The sequence below is a fragment of the Enhydra lutris genome, unplaced genomic scaffold (assembly GCF_002288905.1).
Source record: "Enhydra lutris kenyoni isolate GAN:26980312 unplaced genomic scaffold, ASM228890v2 scaffoldscaffold28, whole genome shotgun sequence".
Classification (NCBI taxonomy): domain Eukaryota; kingdom Metazoa; phylum Chordata; class Mammalia; order Carnivora; family Mustelidae; genus Enhydra; species Enhydra lutris.
The window spans coordinates 20,653,599-20,675,644 of NW_019154112.1; the positions used below are offsets into that span (position 1 = coordinate 20,653,599).

The 22,046-nt window shown below is 39.9% G+C and overlaps 1 protein-coding gene across 2 annotated transcripts in view; it reads left to right on the top strand.

The window, feature by feature from the left end:
* Positions 1-22,046, top strand: part of LOC111152327 (dystonin) — a 474,965-nt gene that overhangs the window by 266,048 nt on the left and 186,871 nt on the right. For both annotated transcript variants that reach the window (XM_022510820.1, XM_022510821.1), the window contains one exon: positions 17,348-17,514. In XM_022510820.1, coding sequence (XP_022366528.1) covers positions 17,348-17,514 — 167 coding nt within the window. The remainder of the gene's footprint in view (positions 1-17,347; positions 17,515-22,046) is intronic.

Below are 22,046 nucleotides of genomic sequence, written 5' to 3' on the forward strand. Positions count from 1 at the left end.
GTGATCCTCTTGGACCTTAGCTGCAGAGCTCTGGGAAGCTCTTCTGTATAGACACACTACCCCACCTTGCCAATAGTATGTCAGCCCTTAGATTTACATTTTCCAGGGGTTACATTTTAAAAAGAAAGCATAGCCTCTGTGTCAGTGCAAAAGGAAACTACTAAGCTGTTCCGTGTTTAGGAATGAAACCACTTGTTTTGCTCCATGTTCTCCAGCTGTTTTTTGTATATAATATGGCTTCTTGTAAGCCTTACATTTTTTCAATAATGGAAATTCTTAAAATCTTTTTCCTAAGTGCTACATAACCCCCACCCCCCGACACACACACACTTGTTTTATTCTCATGCCAAGGATTTTACCCTTCTAATTGGTATAGATTTTTGAAACTTCAATGATGAAAAGAAGGCACAAACCTGCCAGTTACATTTGTTGAATAATTGTGATATGGGGTACTTCACAAAGCCTCGTATCTTCTAGGGTAAAAGCCAAATGGGGTAGCGTCATTATTTATCTGAGGAGTTGGACGTCTTACTTCCTTGCAGTCCAGACAAAGACTCTTCATTTTGGAGCTTACAAAGAGACAGAACCAACAGCTTGGGAACTCTCCATGGGACATTCTCCTGGTTAACCTTGCAGCTGTTTCATTCTGTTTGCTTAATTACCTTTGGTTAGAACTGTGCACAGAACTCTTTATCTTGCATTGGCTTCTGCATTTTTTATTGGAGAATTAAATGCAGATGGGGGTGCTCAGCCCCTTCATTAGCATTATGTCTCAGAAATGACCGGTTAGCCAACATTCCTTCCTTATTTGTTCCTGCAGGATCTTTTTTTATGTCTTCCCTGTCACATCCTTTCTTTCTCTTGATCAGTTGTCTGCAGGTTTGGGGTTGAAGACTTTGAGTTAACTTCTGAGCAGAAAAGGATACAGTTCTCAGTGCTTTTCTTAACTTTTGAATTAGTACAGTCCTCTACTTAAACTTCCCTGGGCCTGTGAAGTTTATCATTTTTGGCATAAGTGACCAGCCTATCTCCTCCTTAAATGCTTGCATTCCTGCGCCGACCGAGAGAGCCCTTCCAGCCACAGAGCCCTGTGGAGGTTACTTAGCGAGCCCTCCTTGAGTGCCACCGAATAAAATCTCATAATCACATTAATTTTGACTAGGGTCAGGAGTTGTTTAAAAAAAAAAAAAAAGAGTATCTTAGATTTGTGTATTGTATTGGAATTGGAAAAAAAATGTCAGACACATTGTGTCTTTTATCTTAAGAACCATATGAATATGCAAAATAGTTCTTCTTTTATAGAATGAAGAACTCAAATCTGAGGTTAAAGCATGTCCTTATAGCAACACAGTAAATGGCATTAACCGAGCTGAACTACTCAGCAACCTACTTTGATGAATTGTCAGAGTTCTGAAGGCTGTTGCTGTGAGGTCAGAGCAGGGCTGATGTTTATAGGAGTTGATGTTCATCTGGGAAGGATGAGCATTATAAACAGAGGTGGCCAAGGCAAGCCATGTTTGGGGACAGGGAATAATGAGCTCACTGCAGCCCCCTTCTTGAGAGATTTCTTACTTGTCTAAGACTCATGTGCTTCCTGTACCTTGTGATAAGGTTTCCTACCTTTGCCCTTGAGCTTTTCCCACAAAGCACTCCTTTACTTCTCTAGTTTCACAATCCCACCTCTTTCTAGTCTTGTTACATTGATATCAACCAAACTGGTTGTTTCCTCTGTGTATAGGCCATTGGTTCTCTAACTGACCACATGTAGGTGTCACCTGAGGAGCTTTCTACAAAATACAGGTGCCTAGAAGTCACCCCAGTGATTCTAATGTAATAGATTAGGGAGGAGTTCCACAGGTGATTCTGATGGCCAAGACTAGAGAACTTGTTACTCTTCCTCACCTACAGTGGTGTTTTTCAAGGGGGTCTCCAGAGTCCCTGCAGTAGAATTATTTGGAATGCTTACTGGAAACACCTTACCCCTGTTTATCTTGATCAGAGTATGCTCTGGTGGAGCATAAGAACATGGCATCATGTTTTAGGTGCCCTCTCACATGTTTCTTAAAAACACTACGTTTTGGGAACCAGTATCATCTTAGCTTAGCATTTGTGTCTCATTCTCTTCTCAAGGTAGTTTATCTTTTCTTTTTTTTTTTTTTTAAAGATTTTATGTATTCATTTGAGAGAGAGCACAAGCAGGGGAGCAGCAGAGGGAGAGTGAGAAGCAGGGAGTCTGATGCGGGGCTCCATCCCAGGACCCCGGGATCATGACCTGAGCCGAAGGCAGACGCTCAGCCAACTGAGCCACCCAGGTGCCCCAAGGTAGTTTTTCTGATAAGCAGTGTGGGTTATAGGCCCGGAAGGCAGGAAGTATGAGTTCTAGTCAGGCTTTGCCCCAGAGAGCTGTATGACTTAAACAGCTCTTTTCATTTCTTTAAGTCTCCATTTCATTCTCTAGGAAAAGAGGGCATTGGACTAGATCACAATACTACTGTTAATAATGATGGTATTTGTTGAGTCCTACTGCATGCCAGACATGCCACCATTATGATATTTAATCTTCGGAGCAAACTTATGAAATGGTTTTATTTTTTGCTCCATTTTACAGAGGAGGATACTGATCCTCAGGAAGGGTAAATAACTTGTTTAAGTGGAAGAGTTTGGATGTCACCCAGCTATCGACCAAACTGAACTCTTACCTGTTACAAGTTACGCACTTTTCCCCATATACATCTTTTTCACTTTTAAATTTCTATGAATTCATGTACAGAACTGCATACCATTTTGTTTGTTTAGTGTTTTCACCTCTTCCTCCATCTCTTTCTTCTTTTATTTCTCTACCAGGCACTTATGATGTACCTGTTATATATTGAACCAAAACAAGGCACTCTGAGAGAAATATAATATAGCTCTTTTCTGCGTACAGTATATCCCATTGTTTATTTAAAACAAATGACAGGGACCATGACTGTAAACTTAGTCACCTTAAAGTTAGACCTCTAAGATGATAATTATGAATAACGTTAAATTCCCACTACACTATGTAGCCATATTAACTAATGAAAACGGAACTATTCCTTTGTTCCCTTTAATCCCCTGGTGAATTGCAGTGTATGGTGCAGGAACCCAAGAAGGAAGCCAAGGAGAGAAGGATGAGAAATAAGGTGTGTGGATATTGTACAAATTAAGTTAATCTCTACATAATGAAGAGTTTAATTTTTTAATTGACTTTTATATTATAAAAATTAAAAAAAATTGAGAACCATCTCAAAATGTTAGACTACATTAATATTCAAACTCACTGAAATATAATTGATATTTTTTTCTTTAACCAAATCTTTTCTGAATCTTAGGCTACTGACTCTTAGGATTCAAACACTAGGATAGGGTACTAGGGTGGCTCAGTTGGTTAAGTGTCTGCCTTTGGCTTGGGTCATGACCGCAGAGTCCTGGGTTCAGGTCCCACGGTAGGCTCTCTGCCCAGCGGGGAGTGTACTTCTTTCTTTCCCTCTGTCCGTCCCCTCTGCTCATGCACTCTCTCTCTCATTCTGTCTCAAAATAAATAAATAAAATCTTAAAAAAAAATAAAAAGAATTTAAGCACTAGGATAAAACCTGAATGTTTTTCTTTTTCTTTTATTTTTTTTAAAGATTTTATTTATTTACTTGACAGAGAGAAAGATCACAGTAGGCAGAGAGGCAGGCAGTGGGGGGGGTGCGTGGAGAAGGAGGCTCCTTGCTGAGCAGAGAGCCCGATGCGGGGCTCTATCCCAGGACCCTGAGATCATGACATGAGCCAAAGGCAGAGGCTTAACCCACTGAGCCACCCAGGCACCCCTGTTTTTCCTTTTATATGATAGGTTTGGTCTACAGATTTTGAAAACAAAGGTCTTTTGATTTACAGTTGACCAGCGCATTCTTTTCTGAACAGTTTCATCTTTTTAAATGGAAGTGCCTTAGGGGCACCTGGGTGGCTCAGTGGGTTAAATGGAAGTGCCTTACTAATTTTTTAAAAAATTTTACCATTGCTAGTTTTTTGGATTTCATAACGTCTGTGAAAATTTAGTTATAAAAAAGTTGCATAAGGCATCTCTATCAATGCCTTGGTCATTTCAGTTAAATGAAGGATATGTGAAAGTTTGAAACTGTTGCTGTACAAGAAAAAAATAGTTATTTTATATTTCCCCCATATTTGAATAAGAAATAAATGAGCATTTGCTAGGTAGCTATTAATTTAGAGGATTAGCACTTGAACTTTATCAGCTTTTTGCTTTTATCCTCTATTTAACTCTTCCTTTTAGGGAGGCAGTTTTAGCCAGTTAGAATTTTCAAAATATTTGTGCCATCTTTGCTGTTAAAAATATTTTGTGGAGCATTTTCACACATTTGTGAAACTTGGAAGCACTAACTAAAAATGTGTTGATTACATTTGTTTCTGCCAAAATAGTTAAAACATCTTTGAAGAGGTTGTCTTTGGAAGCAAACATCTTGGCTTGGAAATATTTGTCTGTGTTGACAAACTCAATATGGGATTTTCTTTTGCCTAACTGCAATGTCAAGTAGTGTGAATAAAAGAGTTTAAGGGATAGTCCTCACCATGGTTCACTGTAGGACAGGTGCTATTCCATCACATGTGCATGTGTCATTTTAGTCTCTCAGCACCTCTGTGAGGAGGTACTTTACATGAGAGGAAACAGAGGCCCAGAAAGACCACAGGGCTAGTATGTGATGAGGTCAGGAATTGAACACAGGTCACCACCTTCCAGAACTCTGTGCCAGTCTTCCTCCCAATGTTATACTTTTACTTGTGCAGTAATTACATTAAGAGACTCTGGAAGTAGAAGAATTTTGAGATCCATCTTTTCTAGCCTGCAGCTTTCATTCTTTTTTTTTTTTTTTTAAAGATTTTATTTATTTATTTGACAGAGAGAGATCACAAGTAGGCAGAAAGACAGGCAGAGAGAGAGGAAGGGAAGCAGACTCCCTGCTGAGCAGAGAGCCCCATGTGGGACTCGATCCCAGGACTCTGAGATCATGACCTGAGCCGAAGGCAGTGGCTTAACCCACTGAGCCACCCAGGCGCCCGCAGCTTTCATTCTTATTCATACCTGAACTGTTGGTGAGAATGTAAGCTCGTGCAGCCACTCTGGAAAACAGTATGGAGGTTCCTTATGAAGCTGAAAATAGAGTTACCCTACGACCCAGCAATTGCACTACTGGGTATTTACCCTAAAGATACAAATGTAGTGATCAGAAGGGGCACCTGCACCTCAGTGTTTATAGCAGCAATGTCCACAATAGCCAAACTGTGGAAGGAGCCTCAATGTCCATCAACAGGTGAATAGGTAAAGAAGATGTGGTACATATATACAATGGAATACTTTGCAGCCATCAAAAAGGGAAATCTTGCTATTCACAATGATGTGTATGGAACTAGAGGGTATGCTAGGCGAAATAAGTCAATCAGAGAAAGACAATTATCATATGATCTCATTGATATGAGGAATTTAAGGAACAAGACAGAGGATCATGGGGGAAGGGAGGGAAAAATGAAACAAGATGAAACCAGAGAGGGAGACAAACCATAAGGGACTCAATCTCAGGAAGCAAATTGAGGGTTGCTGAAGGGAAGGGGAGTGGGAGGGTTGGGCTGGCTAGGTGATGGACGTCGGGAAGGGTATGCACTTTGGTGAGCACTGTGAATCACAGACCTGTACCGTGGAAACAAATAATATATGTTAATAAGAGATATATGAAAGAATTGAATTTCCTTTGATAACACTCTTGTGTCTACCACTCTGAACCAATAGTTATTTTGTGTTCTGCAAGGAAGAATGTTTGACTAGTATCATTTCTATATTTACTGTGTGTCCCTTAAATCAGTTTTTGCTTCAGAGTGCCTGTGTGGCTCCGTTAGCTAAGTGTCCAACTCTTGGTTTTGGCTCTGGTGATGATCTCAGGGTTGTGAGATTGAGCCCCACGTTGGGTTCCATGGTCAGCTTGTAGTCTTCTTGAGATTCTCTCTCTCCTTCTGCCCTCCCCTTTAAAATAAAGAAATAAATCTTTTTAAAAATCAGATTTTGCTTCTATAAAATGAGATGGTTCACTGATAGGTAAAGCTCTTTCTGGAATGGTGCAGGAAGTCCATATAAATTTGGTGTAGCAGAGGAAAGAGAACTTAAAAGATCTTACATCAGAAGAATGAAATTTAACCCAGGTCTTACTGCATCTGTGAAACAGATTGGTGTGTTTTGAGCATTAAAAGAAGTAATGTGCTTGAAAAGGACTTACTAGACTCTAAGTACTTGATACCTTCTATCTATCTTATTACTATCTCCTGCTGCTATGGAAAGGTGGAAATACTTTGTAACCATCTGCTAAGTAGAAGAGCTATATGTTCTCAAAATTTGTAGCAGGACATTTCTTTCTTTCCTTTGGACATAAAGCATTCTGCCTAAGTGGAGTATGCTGTCCCCATCTGTCTCCCCAACTCCACTCATCTTCTCACTATATCTTCAGCACATACTTCCTGAATACTTATTATTTATCAGACAGTATATTCCTCTAACTCCATGATTAGCTTACAGTTTTGTCAACCTTTTAGACCAGAGACAACCCCTGGGAATAACCTATTCTTAGAGCTTGTATTGGTTATTTACACCTTAGTACAAGTCCATTTCAGAGACATTGTTGATAGTAGCTCTGGTATGAGATGAGAAAAGGACATAATGCTGGAGGCAAAGTGGCTGTTCTGTGGGGTGTAGGCTGTCGTTTGAGGTGTTGTGTTTGGTCTAGTGAGGATTACTTTGCAAATGGCGCACTGAAAGGAATCACCCCGCTATGGGCTACTGACCTGAGGGAAAAATGAGTGTGAGTTGTAAGGATTTCTTTTCTAAATGTGAAGGAGAAACTTCTTGCTGATTCTGGTCTGAAATTCAAGAGACCTAAGTCCACACCCTAGGCCTTCTGCTAGCACACTGTGAGACCCTGGACAAGTCACTTCACTTCCTGTAGCCTCAGCTTGCTCACCAGTGAAATGAGGGGTCCCCCAAATGGCTCTGCATATTTTCAGTTTGAGTTCTCCCAATTCCTTAATCCTTAAGTATTTTTATAGCTTTCTGTAAGCTAAATATCTTAGTTCTCTTAACTTCAGAGATGTTGCCTTTTCCAGTGTTACGCATTGTAGATTATTTAAGTAGCAACTTTGATTAAACTTTTTAATCTTTTCATCAAATTACAGCTATTTTAAAAGTTAAAAAAATAAAAGTTGCATTATTTGCCTTGTATAGAAGAATGAAATCCAAGCATTCTTTACAGAAACAAATTGAATCTTTTAGGAAATATCTGATTCAACTTTGCAAGTTGGCTGTTCTTGTGTTCTCAGTGCATGCCAGAACCATGACAACATCTGTAAAAATAGGGTGTTCCTGTCGCCCAGTTGTCTGGTGGCTTTGACTTTGCTCAAAGGACTTTCACATTTACAGCCTCAGCTGACCAACATAGTGAGGCAGTTGCAATTCACCTAGCAGTAAGTAGGTCATCTAGCAGTAAGCTGTGAATGAAAGCAGAGTGAGCTCTGAGATGGCATATGGTGGCTTGTTTTCTTTCATTGGAAGACACTCTGAGGTTATCTGTTGTGTCAGATTTCTGAAACTGCTTTAGAGAAACGATGTGGATGAAGCTTAGTTTCACTGCTTAATGTTGGGCTCTCGCTGAGTGGTCCATGAGCCTGTGCTTGTTGCTGGGTACTTCTGTGCAGGGGTCAGGGTGCTGTATTATTAACTGGAAAGTGAGGCTCATTGGAAACCATTTACTTTTCTAAAATGACAAGTTTTACATGACATGATAGGTTAAAACTCATATCAAATGAAAACATGAACCGTGTTTCTGATCTTTTTTCCTTCCTTCCTTCCTTCCTTCCTTCCTTCCTTTCTTCCTTCCTTCCTTCCTTCCTTCCTTTCTTCCTTCCTTCCTTCCCCACCTTCTTCCTTCCCTCCCCCCTTCTTATTCAACAGATATTGAGCACCTAATCTGTGTCATGTTGGGCAGAGTATGAGGAGACCGTTTCAAGGGGAGAAGTAGCTTGATTGGAGGACCCTAAGAGAGAGGGAGGATGTGGTCTATATGGTTTGAATTTCATATGATTTGATCATAGAGTAGAAAGGGAATGGCTTGAGTCTAGGGGGATCAGCCAAGACTGAGCTGGAGTACTGTGGCGGCAGAGTCCAGGACATCCTAAACTGGCATTTGAGTATAGCCCAAGCCTTGGTGCAATGAGTCTGGTTAGGACACTATTACTAATCCAGACACTGAAGCTTAGTCCCAGAAGAAGGTGAAAGCTCTCTTGAGCCCAATATTGTTCCAGGTGTCTCATGACTGTGTCTTAAGATGTCATTGGTATTGACATTGGAGACTAGAGGTGATGGTCCAGACCAAGGTTAGTAGTTACTGCAACTCAGTAGTTGGTAGTGGGGAAAAAAGAGATAACAGGTAATAGAAGACCCTCTTCTCCCCTAAACACAGTCGTGGGAACACTAATATATCGCTGTTATTAAGTGCTCATGTCTTCCCTAGGGATGACTGAGCATGAGCGGCAGGATGAGTCAGTACATATGACTGGGTTTCAGAAGAGTTGGAGCAACTCATGCTTTTATTTTTTGAGGGTTCCAGCTCTGGTTTCTTTGGCTCCTAGATCGCAGAAGCAGAAACAGTCTGTTTTCAGGTGTTTATTGTGTCTTCTGAGCTGTTTCTTGAGTCTGTGGTTCACATTGCCTGATGGTGCTCTATGAGGCATTGGGTCCGATGGGCACTATGAAGCTCATCCCCGAGCAGGCACATGCCTGGTTCGACCACAGTTTAGACTCTGTGCATTTGGGTTAGTGTTGATTTCTTGTGTTTGAATTTCCTCCACCTGGACCTCTTTACCATCTCCCTCCAGAGACTCCCCTATAGCTGCCAACACCTTCTGTTAGTTCTGATTATTATGTTCTGATTATCGTATGTTGTCTCTGCTCTGCCAAGAGGGAGAAGGGAAATTAGGTAGTAAAGTATCAGTGTTGTGTCTAAGGGCAGAGGTAACATGGGAAAAGAAACGTGAAGGTAGGAGAAAGTAGGAGAGCTTTGTTTTTTTGATAGCAATTTTTTTTTTAGGCTGAGGTTTTTGGTTTTTGTTTGTTTTTTAATTTAGGTTTTGATCTTGCTTTTGTAGAGTGAAAAGATAAGACAGAAATGGTGACTTTTTTATTCTCAAGACTCTGGATCCTGAACTATGAAAATGATTTCATATACTTGGCATCTGGTCTTTTTTTTTTTTTTTTTTAATGCCCTACATGGCTCAAAATAATTTTGCTAAAATATATAGCCTGCAGCCATTTTCCTAATTCAAAGGAGTTTGAGGACTTCTTACCTAAATGGTTAGATTTTTCTGAGCATTTGCTCTATTTCCAGTAGGAACAATGCTTTTAGAATCCCTATTGGAGAACCCACTTTCTAATAATGGGACCATGCAGTTTTTGAGCATGCCTTACTGTCACATATTGTTAAACCTGGAACTGTTCTCTGTAAACCAGCTTTTGTCAGGGCTGTGGAAAACACTTGCACTTCACATAAAATTTTTGTAGATTCCTCTTTCTAATTTCGGTTTGAACTATCTTGGAAGAAGAATACACGTAAATAGAATGGTGGTAAAAGGCAAATTACCCTTTCTTGCTCTAGCCTGGTAGTGTCACCACTACCTTCTGGGCTTTATGGGAAGGAAATAATATTTCTGTGCAGTTCAAGTGAAATAAAGATTTGGCCTACACAATGTATGTATAGTTAGCAAAAAAATGTATGAAGATTGGGTATTTTCTATTAATTGACTTCAACCAATTCAGTACCATTTTCATGTGGGAATTGAACCAATTCTATTTGCTAATACTAAAAGTAAATTTAAGCAGAATCTGTGATAAACTCTTTACTGAAATTTCACATTTAAAGTGGATATACCGGAAAAAAGGTCAATGAAGTTGCTTAGTTGAAAAATTAAAGAAAATAATCCAAAACAATCATTTCAATTGTAAGTAAAATAGCTCCTCAGATGCAGACCAGACATGACAGACAGTTCATATGAACTTGAGATTCCCAGTAGTGAGACTCAGTTCTAGAAGAAGGTGGAAGCTTTGCTGAGCCCAGTACCATTCTAATGACCTATCATAATTGTGTCTTTTTTTTTTTTTTTAAAATTTTTTATTTATTTATTTGACAGAGAGAGATCACAAGCAGGCAGAGAGGCAGGCAGAGAGAGAGGAGGAAGCAGGCTCCCCGCTGAGCAGAGAGCCCGATGCGGGGCTCGATCCCAGGACCCTGAGATCATGACCCGAGCCGAAGGCAGCGGCTTAACCCGCTGAGCCACCCAGGCGCCCCTCATAGTTGTGTCTTAAAAGTTACTGTGAGATTGACCTTGGCGTTCATTTGGACTTACAATATAAAGATATTTTAATTCAAACATTTTGACCTCATCTCATCACACTTTTCTTGAACTTGGAGAATACTAGATTTAGGTTGTTTTTATATAGTGCCAAAATAAGTTTTTTGAAAAATGTTGTGAAATGTGTCATTTCTCTTGTGTCAGTAGTAAGCAGACAAAAACCTACTTGGCCAAGTGACATTTTTATGGGTGCCTCAGTGTTGCTGGCTGGAGTTTGTCATTAAGCCTCTCGTTCCTGTGTGGGACCTTGAAGTATATGATGAAGCAGAATGATCCAGCATATCCTGGTTGCCTGAGTGAAATAATTCAGATTCCACAGGTGCCAAACTCAGTCACAAAGACATAGTGCATAGGGCATTTACTGTCTATTATGTGCCGAGCAGTGACTGAGTTAGACACTGTAATGAGTAAGACACTGAATGAGTAAGACACTGTAAATGGGGTAACTGATGGGGCCATCCTCTGAGCTACAAACACAGAAACAAGAACAGGTTGGAGGAAGAGTGATTAATTTTTCTCTGTAGTGAGTTTGAAGAGGTTGTGGGATAAAGCACAGTGGAGCCAGGCAGATTCAAGTCCAGATTTTACTGCTACCTGTTAGTAGTGTGAGCACTTGAGCAAGTCACATAACATGCTTCGTTATCCTGTGTAAAATGAGATTATATGTTGGGATGATCATGAGAGAATACTTGGGAAGCGCTTGAGCTCATGGTCTGGCTCATTGAAGTGCTCATTATATGGTTAGTGTTACTGTATTGACAGAAGTGTTCATTAGGGAGGTGGGATTTCTAGGTCTTGAGTTCAGGAGTGAGGTTTGGATGTAACTTAGGGATCCCAGAGTCATCAGTATGGGGGGCGCAGTTGAAACCACTGTAGAAGATTAGACTGTACAGGGAGAGTGGGAAGAGAAGGGGGCTGAAGTCTGAGCCTGAGGAACGGCACTAAAGGAAGGGTAGCAGAAAACTGAGAAGGAAAGGCCAGAGAGGCAGGAGGAAAACCAGGAGGGAATGACGTCAGGGAAGTCAGGGAAGAGAGAATGACAGGGACAGATGCCTCAGAGAGATCAGGATTAGGAAATGGACGGATTGAGGGGCGCCTGGGTGGCTCATTCGGTTGTGTCTGCCGTCAGGTCAGGTCATGATCTCAGGGTTCTGGGATCAAGTTCCATATTAGGCTCTCTGCTCAGCAGGGAGTCTGCTTGTCCCTCTCCCCCATCCCTGCTCATGCTTGCTCTCTCTCAAATAAATGAAATCTTAAAAAATATTTAAAAAAAAAGAAAAAGAAAATAGATTGGAAAGCAACACTTGAGCTCTTCTGCAGGGTGTTTTTCTGTCATTAGACTGCAGGCTCCATGAGGATGGTTGTTAAGATCAATTCCCAGTAGTGGTTTGAGCAGCCATTTGTGAGTGCTTCGTGCATAAGCGAGCCTGTGGAAGAGGAGGTAGTAGATGATTGCTCACAGTATCTTTGAGCTCTTCAGGTGCCATATATCCTCCCTCCTTTTGTGCCCACCACTTCCTCTGTTACATTTCACTGTCTGATTTCCTTTTTTCATTGAGAAAATCATGTCATGAACAGGAACCTCCCTCACTTTCTTGTCTGGTCACAGCTACTTTTAGTTGAGTGGTTGGGATGGAAGCCAAATCACAATAGGTTGACAGGTAAAGATAATAAAGGTAAAAAATACAAAAATAAAATCAATTTTTAAAAAAACATACAAAATAACAGGTTTTTTTTTTTCAGTTGTTTTACTGGGCAGAGAGAGAAACAGTGATAAGTAAAGAGGGGATTGAGTTTATGAAGCTTTATATATTTATTTATTTATTTAAGAAATTTTTTAAAAAGATTTTATTTATTTATTTATTTGACAGAGAGAGAGAGAGAGAGAGCACAAGCATGCAGGGAGGCAGGCAGAGGCAGAGAGAGAAGCAGGCTCCCCACTGAGCAAGGAGCCCAATGCGGGGCTCAATCCCAGGACCCTGAGATCATGACCCGAGCCGAAGGCAGTGGCTTAACCCACTGAGCCACCCAGGTGCCCCTGAAGCTTTGTTTATTTTTATTTATTTTAGGATGGAAGAGACGTGAGTATTTTAAGTACTAAGAGCAAAGACCCAGATGAGGAAGGAATGATTGGTAGAGTGAGACTCCCAGGAGGCAGGAGGAGGAAGGATTCTGGACATAGGAGAAAAGCAGGTCATATGGAAGCCAAGTTTGTGTGTAGCAGGGCAGGGAAAGGAGGGAGTTCTCATGTTGCTATTTTCTTTACAAAGAAGGAGATTAAAAAAAAAAGTGATTGTGAAACATAGGGGGTGTTAGGTTAGGGAGTTTCTTGCAAATGGTAAAGAATATTGCAAGAGATACTGTGAGGGATGGAAAAACTGGACAATTGGGACACCAAGAAGAAGTGCCAGGTTTCTTAGAGCACTTAGCTGAATTACAGAGCCGGAATTTGTGGTAGCAGCAGCCCACATGGGACTGTGGTTTTCCAGTGGAGCATATAGCATAGGTGGCGAGTAGAGGAGACATATAGCTGACTTGATCAGGATTGGGCTTTGGCCTGGGAATTTCAGGACAAGGAGAAGTTCGTGAGGGAGTTGAGAAAATTATATGAAGTGGTGGATCATGTCGTATACGCCAGATGGAGAAGGAGGTGAAGACTGAAAAGGGCTCACGGAGTGGGACACAACTGGACAGGTCAAGGCATGTGAGATGTTGATGAAGCCAGATAAGTGGTTTAGCTGGGGATAGAGAATGAAAGTTAGAAGAAGAACAGGAACTCACTCTCAAAACTTAAAGGGCTGAGGTGGGCTAGTTCTGGCGTAAGACGCTGTGATCAAGAATGTAGCAGCAGGTGTGGAGAGAAGGTGGACTACGAGGGAGACGGGTACAGGCTGAGCTGCGTGTCGGATCTTTGTGGGGGTAGGTAACCATGCAGGGAACATTTTAAAGGAGAAGAAAGTGGTAGTACAAGAGTGGCCTGTGGTATAAAAATGGATTGTTGGGACATATGGGTCATGGTTGGAAGACTGTTGATTGTGCATCACTAGGGGAGTTAGAATACACTTCACCTGTCTACACGGGCCAGGGGGTGGGTGGGACTTGACCTGGAGCAAGAGGGGCAGACCTGGTTTAGTAAAATGGTAGAAGCAGTGTAAGGTCCTGAAGAGATCAGAGACTTTGTTTACCACAGAATAGACATTTCTGAAAATCTTGAGAATGGTGTCAAGCCGGGTCAGGAGAGACGAGGCAGGGATGAAATACAGGCATGGATGGCTCAGCGACAGGAAGAGCCTGCAGTTGGGTGGAAGCCAGCAATGACCTGGAGGTGCGGCATGAGGGCTTCAAGTTACCCGAAGGAGCGCAGTGAGAAAGGATTTTGTTTGTTTTTGGGGCTAGCTGACAGATTGTTGGGAAGAAACATTAAGCGGCAAGCATGGCTAATAAAATTGTGGCGGGAGAAGCTAACATTTATAGTGTTTTCTACATGCCGGGTGCTGTGTGAAATGTTTGATGTGGATTTATTTTATGGAATCTGTAGAACCACTCAAGGAGCTGGAAATGATGAGGTCATCATTTAAGTTTTCAAAATGAGGAAAAAGGATTTTAGAGTGATCATGCAAATGGCCCTTGGTCATAATCCCGTTAACTGTTGGAGTTGGAATCTGAGCCCAGGCAGGGTGAATGTACACCTTCTCTGATCTCCGTATTGCCGCCAGGATTTGAAGGAAGGAAACTCAGTTACCTCCTGGAATCAGACCTGACCTGTCACTGACGGAGGATTCGGGCTGATTTGCTGAATGCACAGATTTTAAATTAGGGGTCATCTGTGATGACTACAGACTTAATTTTTAGAGTTTAACTTATTTTTCATTTTGGTTTTGGTTGCACAGTATCATGAAAAGTTTGATATACTCAGAGGTAGTGGTTAATGGTAATGGGACCTTTAAAAAAACACCATGAGTTTCCCTGTCGGAATAATACTCAAGTAATTGGAAGTAGCAGGAAAAGCTGAAAACAAGTCAGTGTGTTAAGCAGTCTTTGATATGTTAAAGTTTGGTTTGTAACATTTGAAAATCACAGGTTTTTAAGTAGTGTATACACGTGTAACAGTCAAATAGTGTGTGTGGGAGTAATAATCTGAAATTCATCCATTGGAACCTTATTTAATAAGACTATATTACTTTCTCCTGGTTGATAATTTAGACCGTTTTCATCCTCTAAACCCCCCCTTGCTTTAATATCCTTCCTTGGGTAAAATGCTGTGCTGTGCTCGAACCTGTTAAACTTACTTTGTACTTGAAATTTACTGACTTCCCTTGTGAATAGGTAATTCAGGGACTAGACTGGTGTGGTTCTTGACCCGTGGAAAATAGTCCCCGCTCTCTTTAGCTACCTCCTTTTTTCTTTATATAGTTGTAATTACCACCCATGTAGCTCCTGTGGTGTAAGGGTTTCCAGAAGCAGTTGATCTTATAATTTGTAAAGACTAAGAGGAAACTGTTGTCAGATTTTACCTGGAGGTTCAACTTTCTCATTCACTGTTTCCTAGATTCGTTTTTCTGAACCCTTGTTTTTATAGATTTTGATTTGTTTGAGGCAGCAAATTTTAAAAACTTTGTTTTTTACTTCACTTTATAGTAGGAGAATTGGGAGAATAATAAAACCAAAGTTTTGCTTCCACCTTTGTCAAAACGAATAATAAAAACCACAATAATAAAATTGCTGACATTACGCTGGGTTCGTGTTCAAATTCTCACTACGCAGTGTAATAACAATTACCATCATTATTTTACGAGCTGGAACATCAATAGTGGAGATGGGGTTTAAACTCCCGGGATGTGCTAGAGAGGCTCTCTAGCATAATTTTATTTTATTTATTGATTTTTAAAGATCTTATTTATTAATCTATTTAGAAGATGAGAGAGAGTGTACAAGGTGGGGGGAGGGGCAGAGGAAGAGGGAGAGAGAGCATCCCAAGCAGACTCTGTGCTGAATGCAGAGCTGCGGTGGGGCTTGATCTCAGGACGCTGAGATCATGACCTGAACGTAATCACGAGCTGGAAGCTTAACTGACGGAGCTTAACTTCTCTAGCCTAATTTTAGAGTATCAGTTAGAAGTTAGGTGAAAGAATATTGTGACTTTTCTGGTCTCTTTTTCCACATTAAAAAAGAAAAAAGAATTCTTCCTGTATGTATATTCTATATAATGTGTTCATGTATATGCATAGTTCTTATCATGCTGTGGAGATTAGCACAGATTCTCAGGAAAGATGATTAAATTGTGACATTGTGGGGATGCCTGGGTGGCTCATTCGGTGAAGCATCTGTGTTCAGCTCAGGTCATGATCTCCAGGTCCTGGGATTGAACCCCATGTCAGGCTTCCTGCTCAGTGGGGGGAGTCTGCTTCTCCCTATGCCTCTGTCCCTCCCCCCCAACTCATGCTCTCTCTCTCTCAAATAAATAAATAAAAATCTTTAAAAAAATAAATTGAGACGCTGTCCTCCACTTTCCAATGATCTGTCAAGGAGCATGTTTCAGATTGAGGCTGGGAGAGAGCACCACAGGGCATAGCGGTCTGTGCTGAATAGCAGAGAAAGGGTGTGTGTGGCCCCTGCCGGTGTTCTTAGGAGCTGCCAGGCCTGGTGTGGGCTTTGACTGCCGCACCCTGCGCAGGGTCCCGGGTTGGCCATGCCTCTGGCTTTCCTGGCAGCTGGGAAGGATAAAGGGCTTCCTGTTTGAGCCAAGCACTGCTGCGCATAAAAGGCTTTCTTCAGTCTGGGTTTTTAAAATTTTCTACTTTCAGTTGCTTGACTCTGCCTGTTTTGACCTCTGACTTCTGGGTTGTATTTACAGTCTCTGAGGAGGACTTTAGACTGAAAAAAGTTTTAAACATGATCTGCTTCTCCTCCTACCTCCTCATTTTATAGATGAGGAAGTTGACTCATGGACATGAAATGAATTATTCAAAGCTATGGGACTAGTGGCCAGGACTAGAAGCCAATCTCATGACTTTACTGATGTTTTTCCTGTTACAAAATGATTTGTGACTCCCTACGAATTGCTTCCAATTCCTTATTTACTCATCCTGATCCTGGCTTCCTGCCTGTCTCCTTGATCCCTTGGCTTTGCCTCCTGTACTGATGGAGGGAACAGTTGTTTGTTGGTGTTAATCCCAGCTTTGGAATCACTGTGTGACCCCTGGTAGAGTCACTCTGTGCCTTAATGCCATTATCAGCAGATTAAGTAGGACCCTATTAGAGAGGTGCTTGAGAAAATGTAAATCATGTGAACTGAAGACCTGTTTTATTTAGTGGAAGAAACTTTTAGAAAATTTAATGAAAACAAATAAAGTATAGGGAAAAGTCAGTTAATACAGATTTCTTGTTGAGTAAGCTGAGCCAAGGACTTGTGAGAAAGTTAAAGAGACTTTAGATCAAATTGTCATGTAATGTAGTGAATTGGAGACATTTTTAATCTTTACACAGAATACCTGTTGGATAAAATCCTCCTCTGGGGGTGGTAATCTAGATTAATCTGTAATTTATATTTTTGATCTTGAACTTGGAAAAACACTTGGTTGAATTGTTTTAACGGATCTGGTTAATAAAGAAGAATCTCACTGAAAATTAGAATTTTCAATGCTGTGACATTTTGGCATATTAAAAAAACTAGATGCGTGGGTTAAATCCTAATTTTCTACCTGTGAACTTCTTTGAAACTCAGTTTCCCTATATGTAAAATGGGAAAAATATGCTTAGCTTTCCCGTGAGAATTATGAGGATCAAGTAAAATAACACTTGGCAAAGTTCTTGGCGCATAGTAGTTCTCCGTCGGAGCTAGCTTTCCTCCTAATGTTTTAATACTTTCTATTATGTTTAGATATCTGATATCCATGTTACTGGAGAGTCAGAGGACATGTCTGCTAAGGAGAGATTGCTCCTGTGGACACAGCAGGCAACAGAGGGTTATGCTGGAATACGGTGTGAGAATTTCACTACCTGCTGGAGAGATGGAAAACTATTTAATGCCATCATTCATAAATACAGGTATGAAATTGCGGGGGGGGCTTTTTCCTTAGACAAATATGAGAAGTGTTTCTTTTGATTTCCAAATTTCAAAATAACCTTTTATTATTTCAGAAGCAATACATGTGCATGGCAGAAAGTTAGAAAATACAGACCAGGCCTAAGTAGAAACATCACATTTCCACTGCTACGAGATCATCACTCTAAGCTTGTGCACACACACAGACTCTCATAGCTATAACACGTCTTTGGATTTTGCTGGTAACTTGGAAGACAATAAGGTCTGATAGTACAGAATCTTCAGGTGGATGAGCACAGTTGTGCCTGCAGAGGACTGATGAATGGGAGGGTGAGGGTGTGGTTCTCATTTAGCGCTCACACATATCCAAATTATAGTCTCTTAGGCTCATTACTCTGGTGAGTAGCAGGGTTCAGAAGTGACCAACTTTGGGGTGGTTAAAAGTTTTCTGGTAAGAATTGTTATTATTTTTTTTAAGCTTATTTGTTTTATTTATTCATCTCTACACCCAACATGGGGCTCGAACTCACAATCCCAAGATTAAAAGTCGGTGCTCTTCTGACTGAGCCAGCCAGACACCCCATCTGCTGAGAATTATTAACAACTAAATCCCAGTTAATACTGACATAGCACTTACTAAGTGTCTGATGCTATCCTATGCAGTTTTTACATATATTAACTTATTTAGTCCTCACAACATTCCTGTAGGAATATAATCATCCCCAGTTGACAGACAAAAACTGAGGCACAGAGTAAAACTTGCTTTTAGCCACATAGCCAGCAAGAGGCAGCTTTGAGATTCAGACCTGGGGCCTCTGGTTTTTGACTCCTTGCTTTTATTGTCTTATAAGGAGCTAGATCCCCAGAAAATATGTACTGAAAACAGTGTATTTCTTGATCTTTTCTTAGTTACTTTCCTTAGTTTTGCAAAGATTACATCATGTTGTCAAAGAACTGCCTTCCTAGATGGAGTAAGCTGAAGCTATAACTCATTAAACTAACAAACTTATTTGATAAAAACAATAATTATATAGAGTAGTTACTATTTTGTTACCTGTCTATATGTGAGGCATTCTGTTCATTGCTTTCCATATCTTATTTCATTCAGGTCTCCCAGCAGTCCAACAAAACAGGGACTGTTGTTATCCCACTTTCACAGAGGAGGAACCTTGGGTTTGCCAAGGTTATGCTGCTAATACATTGTAGAGCTGAGATTTTAATCCAGGTCTGCATGATTTAAAAATCCCGTTCTCCTTGTCTCTCTCCCTTTTCTTTCTGTTTTTCCATTCATTCCCCTTTTCTCTCCCCTTCTTCTCTTTTCTCATTTTTATTTTGGAAATTTCAACATTGGTAACACTGTAACAGATATCCCAAGCATCCACATGCCAAGCCCCTTTTAAAACACCCAGTAGTCTGCTTCCTTTATGGAACAACATTTTAGTAGAGGTAGGTACTGTCTGCCTGATTAAAAGGAAAAGCCAGAATCAACTTGCCTACACATGCTGAAAATAAAGTATCTGATCTCCTTGAGTAACACAATGCCAAGAGGGTTTAGTAGTTATAGACATTTCAGTGATCACAATGTACTTCTCAAGTGACTTAAAACAGGAGGCCATCAGAAGGCCTGTGTAGTTGGGCACATTCTATACCCAGGATGATAAGATCTTCTTGGCCTTTGAATAAAAATATCTGGATTGTTATACCTGAAGGATTTATGTCATGATGGCTCTTTGAGGGTGTGCTCTTCTCTCTTTGAAATGTTTTAAGTAGAAACAAAGCATTTAGAAGCCAGCTATTCTTCTAAAATAATTGACTTTTAAAAACAATGGTCTCGGGGCACCTGGGTGGCTCAGTGGGTTAAAGCTTCTGCCTTCGGCTCCGGTCATGATCCCAGGGTCCTGGGATCAAGCCCCGCATCAGGCTCTCTGCTCAGCAGGGAGCCTGCTTCCTCCTCTCTCTCTCTGCCTACTTGTGATCTCTGCCTGTCAAATAAATAAATAAAATCTTTAAAAATAAAAAAAATTTAAAAAAGACTATTGAAAACAAGTTAATCTTGTGTTATTAGAATTTAAAAAAATAAACAAAAAAAAAAAACAAGACAACTGGTCTCAAGACATTGTCTCTTCAATACTTGTGCAGGAGTAGAAGTACAAATTAGTATACGCATGCTATGTGTTTTTCTCTTAAGTACTTAAGTAAGTCACTATCTGTCAGAGATGGTCAAATTTCCTAGGAAAGTTTAATGATTTAGAGCTCATATTGCTTTAGGAGAGAATTTGGATCTCATGAATGTTATTTGTTTTGAACTTGTAATTTGGTGGATTAAGTGATACCAAATCAGTTAAATTCGGTTTAGAAGACAGTGGCCTTTTTCACTGGAAGAAATCTTTCATGTGTGGAACCGTATTTTGAGCTAAGGTCCTCAGACTTCTCTTTTTACTTAGAAAACAATCAAGTTTTTTTCTTCTAGCATGTGTAAGAATTAAATGGATAGGTTTGAACTACACATAATTTTCACCGTTGAATGCCTTAACATACTAAAGGGAAATGAGAAAGTTACAAACAATTGTAAAATCCCTATAAGCAAATTTTTGGATATTGGACAATAGTAATCACAATTAGTAGTGTCTAATTTATAGTTGTTTTTACTTAATAATTATTTCCACAAATTTTGTGATATATTTGGATTTGCTGTAGGAACATTTCCACTTAATTGAGTTTTGGATATAGTTTTTGGATAAAAAGACTTTTTTATATGAGTTCAATTTGACTTATGTAATAAAAATTATCTGAGGTAGAACATGTGTTTGGTTTCTACCAGGTCTGACTGTATCGAATACTTGGTCAATAAGGAGCTTAAGGCTTAGCAGGAAAGACCCTTCAGATTGTTGTTGTGGTGGCTGGAAGGAGGGATGTGGGGCTCCTGAGGGAGCAAGTTTGCATGTCCTCGAGAGAATATGAAAGATTCCTCTGGAGATTAGAAGGAAAATGGATACTGTTTATCATTGAAAAATAAACCAATACCATTTTTAGTAAGTGATCTCATCAGATTTTTATGTATATTATCTTCTGAAGATTTAGAAATATTGATCTAAAGTGGAAACAGAGAGCATCCTTCAGATTTTGTATTATTATAAATACTGTCAAAAGTATATGTCCAGCATATATTTTTATTAGTGCTCCCATATAAGAATATTATGACTTTTGAAGTGGAGAAAATGTTCGTTTATACCAGTAAGCAGTACTTTACTAATGTGAAGTAAAAAAGAAGGAAATTAATGAGAAACAACATTTAATTGCATAACTTGGAATTAGCCATCAATGAAAGTAGCATTGCAACAACTCATAAAGTACTGAGATAATAAGAGAACATGAAAACACTTAGCATAAGTAAGAGCAAAACCACAAGTGAACTGTTCTATAGTTTTGGTGTGTCATATTATCCTAAGGAATTGAAGAGCATGGATTATGCAATGGCTAATAAGAATGATAAAGTACTATGATTTAGTGGAATAGATTACGAAGGATAGTTCTGTAGTTTTTGTTTTGTTTTGTTTTTGTTTTTGTTTTTGTTTTTGTTTTGAGAGAGAACGAGGGAGCGTTTGCAAGTGAGGGGACGGGCATAGGGAGAGGAGAAAATCATAAGCAGGCTCCATGCTCAGCGCAGAGCCCAATGCAGGACTCAGTCTCATGACCCTGAGATCATGACCTGAGCTTAAATTGAGTTGGACACTTAACCAACTGAGCCACCCAGACACCCCTATTCGATCTACTTAAATAGGTCAATGATTCAGAAGATAACTGTGCTTATTGTGAGGATGGTGTAATATATAGAATTGTAGAATCACTATGTTGTATGTCTGAAACTAATATAACATTGTATGTCAACTATACTTTAATTAAAAATAAATATATAGGTTAATGATGCAAAAACCGTGGTTTTCTATTAATTCTGTCTTAGGAACCTGTTCCTAATTCCTTCTAGGAATGTCTGTCTGTTATGTTCAGTTTTTAATGCAAAGAATTCAAATAATTAAACTGCCATATAGTTGTACTAGTTTGTACTTGTTTGTATAGTTTAAGTTTCTTTAAAGCATATTAAAATCTTTCCACTGAAAACCACAACTGGTAAGAGATCTTGGGTAAATAAGCCTCACTCTTGACCCTAACCTTAATTTTCATTGAAAAGAATAATAAGGAAAACTGGATTTGATGGACTTGGATCAAAAGGATGTCACAAAAGCATTCGATGACTAAGTAGCTTAAAAACAAGAGAAGTAGAATTAACTGAGAATCCACAGCCACGGGATTCTAAGCTCTCATGGATTAATCACTCTGGTAGAGTCTGGATATAGAGGACTTAAATTCCCGTCAGTAGCACACATTCTTCACAGCAGGTGTTCCAAACAGAGGGTTCAACTGATTTTTCTGTGTTCTGATCTAAGAGCGTGCTCAAGCATCATAGTACAATTGATTTTTTTCCTTTTTTTTTTTTTTTTTGAAAGAAATAAAGCTCTGACTTCTAGCTTGAAAT